Source organism: Cajanus cajan, chromosome 1 (assembly GCF_000230855.2).
Source record: "Cajanus cajan strain Asha chromosome 1, NIPB_CcT2T_4, whole genome shotgun sequence".
Classification (NCBI taxonomy): Eukaryota; Viridiplantae; Streptophyta; class Magnoliopsida; order Fabales; family Fabaceae; genus Cajanus; species Cajanus cajan.
In genome coordinates, this window is record NC_138517.1 from 91369801 (window position 1) to 91377183 (window position 7383).

Here is a 7383-nt window from a genome sequence, read left to right on the forward strand (position 1 = left end):
AGGTCTTATCTTATTTGATTTTTTTTTATAGTTTTATTCATAAATGAATATTAATTTATTATATTTTATATTTATTATATATTTATTAATATAGATATAATAAAAAAATATATAATAAAAGGCATGGCGTTTTGGAACGGGCCGTTCTGAATTCAGAACGGCCCGTTCTAAAATCAGAACGGCACGTTCTGGTTTCAGAACGGGCCATTCTGGTTTCAGGTTTTTTAAAAAATTTTGGCATCCACGTGCGCATCCATGTAGATGCCACGTGGCCAACGGTTAACTCCGTCTAAATCATTTGTTATTAGGGACCAAATTGAGACCAAAAATTAAAGTGGGACTAAATTAAAACAAAAAAATATTGTAAGAGACTAAAAGAGATATTTAACCTTATTTTTTTTATGCAACCGTAACGATCGATAGTTTTTTAAAGGGGGGTATATTCCGCAGAATATGAGAAAAAATAATTTGGAATATACCTCAGTTGAAGAAAAAATAAATAAATTAACGAGTGTGGAACAGAGTTATAACTTGATTTTTGTGTAGATGGACAAAGAGAACACGTGGAGACATCCACATATTTGCACGGTTGTCATTATTGTTTACAAACAGTTCAGTAACCAAATCTGAGTTTCGCGGCGGCGTTTGTACGGGAGTGATCGAGAGAGTAGCAATGTTGACGACGATGACTCTTCCTCTGCACGTTTCTGTCAGGTCCCGGAGCTGGTGCTGCTACGCCTCGCTTTCCGTGCCTCAGCCGCAGGCGGAACCCCAACTCCTCAACGGAAACTCCGGCGGAAGACTCGCCGACCGGAAAGAGATCCGTCTCGGTTTGCCCAGCAAAGGCCGTATGTCTGCCGACACCCTCGAACTTCTCAAGGTACTCACTCTATTCGCCAATTCGATTCGATTCGCCACTGTTACTTCTCACATTTAGGGCACTGTTTACGTTTTACTTTCCACTGTTTCTCTTTCACTAACTGTAACTACTGTGCCTTGTTCTGTATTCAAGAATTGTCAATTGTCAGTGAAGCAGGTCAATCCTAGACAATATGTCGCTGAGATTCCTCAGGTGCGTTTTACTTTTCCGTTTGCTTCCAGCTTTATGACTGGATGTTACCCTATCAATGTGTTTTGCACTCATGGATGATGCTAAATGTCCATTTATGGATTTTCTTACATTGCAGCTTTCCAACCTGGAAGTTTGGTTTCAGAGGCCTAAAGACATTGTAAGAAAACTGCTATCTGGAGATCTTGACCTCGGTATTGTGGGGCTCGATACACTCAGTGAATATGGCCAGGTGAGCATGTGAATGGACATTTTTGTTATGCCTGATTTCACATTCGTAATTTATGTCCAATATATGTAGTTTTGTTCCACAATATAAGCAAAGGTTCCTTGTGCCTGTGGTTCACGGTGCTTAAATTTAATACTCCTTCGGGTCCTTTTAATCATTGTATGTGGCCTGACTAACTTGTATCACATTTTTCCAGCTTGAAAATTTGCTTTGCCTCCAAGTTTAACTGTAACTGAAAATTGATTTCCCAGGCAGCCAGGCTATTCATGAGAATCTAAAATTTTATCATCTAATTTTCTTTTGTTAGAGTAGCGAAGATCTCATCACTGTCCATGAGGCTCTGGAGTATGGTGATTGCCGATTATCCCTTGCAGTGAGTTAAAATTGTGATGTTTTAAACTGCTTGATTCTGCTACTGTTATTGTTTTGTACAATCAATTGTCTGGACTCTGAAGTACCCTCTGTTATTTTAGATTCCCCAATATGGAATATTTGAAAATGTAAATTCACTGGAGGAACTTGCAAAAATGCCTCAATGGACAGAAGAAAGGCCTCTACGAGTTGCTACTGGATTTACCTATGTAAGTGCTTAAAGTTCAACTAATGTTTCCAAGCATCATCTCTGGTAGGGTTTCTACAGTTAGCTTTTAAAAAAAGAAAATCTAATTTGAATTTTGGTGTTACTGTTCAGCTGGGGCCTAAATTTATGAAAGAGAATGGACTTAAGCATGTGACATTTTCAACTGCTGATGGAGCACTAGAGGCAGCTCCTGCGGTGAGATACTTTTTTGTTTTATTAAAAGTTGTTCATTTAAATTTTCTATTCATCTAATAGTTGACCATTCTGTGTTAGGTCAAGATCTTTTTTTTTTTTTTTTCCTTTTGCTGCTGCTGCTTGCATGGTTGGGGTTTGGGGTGCTCTTGCTTACTATAGTTGTTTATAGATGATATATGTCTTTGTTCTATGGCTTAATACACTATTCATGGTTAAATATTATCTTGATCCCAAAAGTCATTGATAAATATTCTATAAATGTTTAGGGGCTGAAACTAATGATGTTCAAATTTTATATATAGGATAAAAGATCGTTAAACTGCAGATGTACACTGTATGTGCAAATTGTTGCTAGATATGCATAGAGCTGTCAATGTTTTGCATTCAGCAAATTAAAGAATACATTTCTTGAATTTTCCCTAAAAATATGTTTTTCCATGCAAGAGATTATTTGTTCTTCCAATGAGATTATTTATAGGATAAAAGATCGTTAAACTGCAGACGTACACTGTATGTGGCAAATTGTTGCTAGATATGCATAGAGCTGTCAATGTTTTGCATTCAGCAAATTAAATAATACATTTCTTGAATTTTCCCTAAAAATATGTTTTTCCATGCAAGAGATTATTTGTTCTTCCAATGAGATTATTTGTTCTGTGCTTTTGTTGTTTCCCTTTTATGCTTTCTCGTTGGTATGATATGTGTGCCATGGTGACCAGCATTTATTAAAGTGTGTTAGTGTGCTGTTTTGATGACAGCATTATTTTGTAAAGTGAAAAATGAGGACACAGGTGATGTCACTGCTTGCCCAACCAGATTGTTTTTCTGCATATTCTATATCAGGAGAATGAGGAACATATTGAAAATTCTGCAGTGCTATATTGAATTGTGAAGTTTCATCAAATTACCAACTTCTGGTTGGCTTTTGTTGAACTTCAGGTATTTTCTGTTTTATGCTATGGGGAGGAATGGTGGGATGTGAACTGTGGTTAACTACTGAGCCAAAGATCTGTTGGCATTGCACTCTGCTTTTAGTGAAATGTCAAAATAAACTTGGGAGTTCTTTCTGTGGCAATATTTATTAGTGTGAAGTCGGTTAGGATTTTAATTATTTCATGCTGCAAACAACAAACTCTTTTGTAGAAATTATATCCCCTTTCCTGACAAAACCTTTCCCATTTTATTCCTTTGCTCATGATTCTCAGGTCTTTGCACCTGAAATGATGTATCGATTGCTGCATGTTCATTTTTGTGATGCTGCTGCCGTATATGCTGGATGTGATATTTATGATTTATGTAATTGTTTGTCTTTGCCCTATTTAGATGGGGATAGCTGATGCTATCTTGGACCTTGTAAGTAGTGGGACCACGCTGAGAGAAAACAATTTGAAGGAAATCAAAGGTGGAGTTGTTTTGGAAAGCCAGGTTAGCAATTGTTAACTTTTCTTTGAGTATTATGATTTGTTGGTTTTACAATAAAAAAAAGTAGGCATGGGGAAATTTTTTCTGTATTATGCATTGTCAGGTTTCGGCTCATTCTGACAATTGAATGCTCTTCAGGCTGTTCTTATTGCAAGCAGGAAATCAATGATCCAACGGAAAGGAGTACTTGAAACAACACATGAGATGCTTGAGAGATTGGAAGCACATCTGAGGGCCATTGGGCAGTTCACGGTGCATAGTTTATAATTCCGAGTCGCCCCTAACTCCACCCGTGTCTGCCTTTGTTTAAATTCCATTTTCTAATGCTAGACTTGACAGGTGACTGCAAACATGAGGGGAAGCAGTGCAGAGGAAGTGGCTGAGAGAATACTGAGTCAACCATCATTAATGGGTTTGCAGGTGTGATATGAGATGAAATATTTGCTAACCTGGCTTTCCAAAACAACTTCCCCCTTTCATCATTTGCTTTCTGCATTAGCAAAATCCGATGCATTGTAATTATGACATCTTCCGAGTTCTGATGCAACTCTTTCCCAATTGTAAGAATCACACTTGATTGACTGTCTGCAGGGACCCACTGTAAGTCCTGTTTTCTGCAAGCATGATGGGAAGGTAACAGCAGACTATTATGCAATAGTCATATGTGTGCCCAAGAAGGCGCTATACAAGTCTATACAACAACTGAGAGCGGTGAGTTTTTTGAACTAATGTTAAAGAAGTTGTTTTTGGATTTATTATCATTTATGAAGATATTTGTTAGCTTCTTGGGGGGAAACAGAGAAGAAAAATTAGGAGATGAAGGTAGAATGGATGGTTCCTATTGTTGCTGGCTAGCTGTAAACTGTTAGTTTCACCAAAAAATTCTTGAAAACCTTTCAAAGCTTCTGCTTATCATGTGGCATCATATTTTAGCTAAATACAATGCTTGCTGTTTTGACTTGCGTATCAAAAAACTCTATTTCTTACGCTTATATGATTCTCGTACTTGGTTTCCTGTTTACTACACTCATGATGCAGATTGGAGGCAGTGGAGTTCTTATATCACCCTTGACCTATATTTTTGATGAAGAAACTCCAAGATGGCGTCAGCTTCTATCTGAACTTGGGCTGTAACCATTTATGATCAGTTCATGGAGTCATTCGGGGATGTTTCATTTTTCAGATACTGCCAAAGCAGAAGAGCATTAAATCTATGGTGAAACTGCGAAAGACAAGTACACCAAAATGGAGGACTTAGATAACTGAAATTGCATTCTCATTACTCATAGAGGAACTCCTATTTACATCGCTTTATAGAATGAAATTTTTGTAGCGAGCATGTATCTTCTACGTTCTCTTCTTAACACTGGTAATGGCTAGAGAAGTGACTTTGTCTTCTGGGTCCTTGGGGGGGAGGGGTTATATTTTAAGTTCAACTGCTGTGGGATTTTGCTTCGGTGTTGTAATTTGGAACTTTTTAGTAGGATTATTTGTGACCTTAATGAGTTGGCCATCTTTCTTATGATGTTTGATACGTATGATATTAGAAGCTTGTGGAAACGCACAGCGAAGCAATGTCTAATGAATAAAATTCTGTTTTGTGTGTATTTTATTTTTGGATGGTTTGCTATTTATAATTAGATATTGTCTAAGCAAGCTAAGCTTTAACTTTTAAATATAAAATCTGATATTTAAACCAGATATTGGAGTGCTCGAAACACATTTTCTAATGCATTTTATAAATATACTCTTTATTGATAGTTAAAAGTTATTAGAAATTATAAGTTTAAATATATTCCTTCTAATAAAATAGTTTCACTCAATTTTGATTCTTCTTTTACTTCTATTTTTTTTTATTTCTTTTCTTGGAAGAAAATATGTCGTCTCTGGTGATAGTTATAAAAATTCTTTTTTGTTTGATACTCTTTTTAATAAATAATTGAGACACTAAGATTTTTTATAAATCAGTTTTTCAGTTGTAATATTTAAGTTTTATTTTATTTCTTGTTTTTTTTTTCTACTTAAAATAAGCATTTGAGCCGTATTTCTTATATTTGTGTTGTGCTCATAGTTTTTTTGGTAGAAACAAATAAGTTAAATATATACAAGATAATAAATGACCATTTTTTTTACAGCAGATAATAAGTTTTATTATATAAATATTAATATTATATAAAATGTGCCAAATAATAAGACGTAGATAATAATGCTGACATGTATCTTATTATATCAAATTGTTAGCTTCTGTACAAATGAAAAATAATAATAAAAAAAGTTTTGTTGACTAAAAATAAAGGTTGAAATTTGATTATTAATAAGATTAGATTTGTTTTAAATTTAATTATGAATATTAGTTGATTTATAATATTTATTTTATATAATATAAAATAAGCTTAATAATAAGATGTGAATAATAACTTTCATATGCATAAAGTAAAAAATATAAAAATTGCATAAATAATGCAACCATGTGTTTTATTATGTGTTTAGTATTTGTTGAACAGAACAAAATACTATGTTTAATTACATATATATTCATATTTTGTTTAATGCTTGGTTGAGTATAAAAGATTAAATAGAACAAAATTAAATATTATTTCACATTTGCTATTTTATGACTGTTATTATATAATATTCTAATAAAATATTGATATTTATATTTTATAATTATTTTCTAAATATGTAAATATGAAATATTTGATAAAATGTAATTTATAAAATATAATTAACTTAAATATACTGTTATTATTATATAAAAAAATTTAAATAAAAAATAATATTAAAAATTTCACTCATATAGTTTCAAATAAATGCATTCATCATAACAATAATGACATTGTTCTCATATCCAAAAATAAAATAAAACATTAAGTTTCAATATCATATGAAATAAAACAAAACACCATAAAATAAAACAAAATTTTGTAGTAACTTATGTTTCAACCCATAAGTACCATATGAACAAATATTGTTGATAGACTAAAATACTAATTATGTATATATATATATATTTTTTTACATTTTCAATACTCTTAAATATTTATATTTTCTATTGTATGAAAAAATAAAGTAATTTTGCTCCTTTTATATTAATTTTATTTTTTTTAAATTATAATAATAATGGAATAAACTATTTTTTATGTGTAAATTAAAAAAAAAACTTGCACACAAGAAAAAATAATGTTGTGAGATAGTTAAATAAAACCTAATCTAACTAATCTCTTAATCTAATGGTTATAAAAACTATTTTGAAACATGAGAATGGACATGATACTTTTAAGTTTAAATTTTGTTTGAGTTAAAATAATATTTAGTCAATAAAAATCATGATTTAATAAGATTAGTCATTGATTGTTAGTTTAGAATTATTTTGAATTTCAATAATAATAGTTCAAAGACTTAATTAGTGATTTTTTTTCTATTAATTTTTTAAAATAAATTAAATTAAATTGAATTAAATTAGAACCTCTTATAAAAAAAAGTTTAGTTAATCATATTATAGATATTTTTTCCTCTCTTAAAAACAGTTCAAATTCTTTAAAAATAGATCGTTTCAGTCATTTACTTTATTGATATGATTTAATTCTTTAAAAAATTATACTATAGATAAATTTTTTTTTTCTCTTAAAAATGATTTTTTTTAAATAGATCAGTTTAGGCATTTACTTTATATTCATAGGATTTAATTTTTAAAAAATTAAACTAAACTGTTTTATAAAAAATGGTTGGATTTGATAAACCAAATCAATTTTACAAAAAAAATAATGGTTTAACTTTTTCTCTCTAAACAAATCAGTATTTTAATCCGGTTTTGGCATAATTGGGTTCAGCTCTTTTCGTACCCTTAATTTTTTTTTGGTTAGAAGTACAAGTAGCAGGGTTTTGTGA

The 7383-nt window shown here is 31.6% G+C and overlaps 1 protein-coding gene across 1 annotated transcript; it reads left to right on the forward strand.

The window, feature by feature from the left end:
• Positions 1-530: 530 nt before the first annotated feature.
• LOC109804198 (ATP phosphoribosyltransferase 2, chloroplastic) lies at positions 531-5102 on the forward strand. Its single transcript, XM_020365990.3, has 11 exons — positions 531-880; positions 1013-1072; positions 1188-1301; positions 1606-1671; positions 1772-1879; positions 1990-2073; positions 3397-3498; positions 3634-3747; positions 3835-3915; positions 4087-4206; positions 4534-5102. The coding sequence occupies exons 1-11, from the start codon at positions 674-676 to the stop codon at positions 4627-4629; spliced, it is 1152 nt and encodes a 383-aa protein (XP_020221579.1). The 5' UTR covers positions 531-673; the 3' UTR covers positions 4630-5102.
• Positions 5103-7383: the final 2281 nt, after the last annotated feature.

Excerpts from the sequence above, each read along its gene's own strand:
- LOC109804198 (XM_020365990.3), top strand. The coding sequence starts at position 674 with ATGTTGACGACGATGACTCTTCCTCTGCACGTTTCTGTCAGGTCCCGG. Across the intron at positions 1,073-1,187 it reads ATGTCGCTGAGATTCCTCAG|CTTTCCAACCTGGAAGTTTG; the intron begins GTGCGTTTTACT and ends CTTACATTGCAG. Across the intron at positions 3,748-3,834 it reads GGGCCATTGGGCAGTTCACG|GTGACTGCAAACATGAGGGG; the intron begins GTGCATAGTTTA and ends TAGACTTGACAG.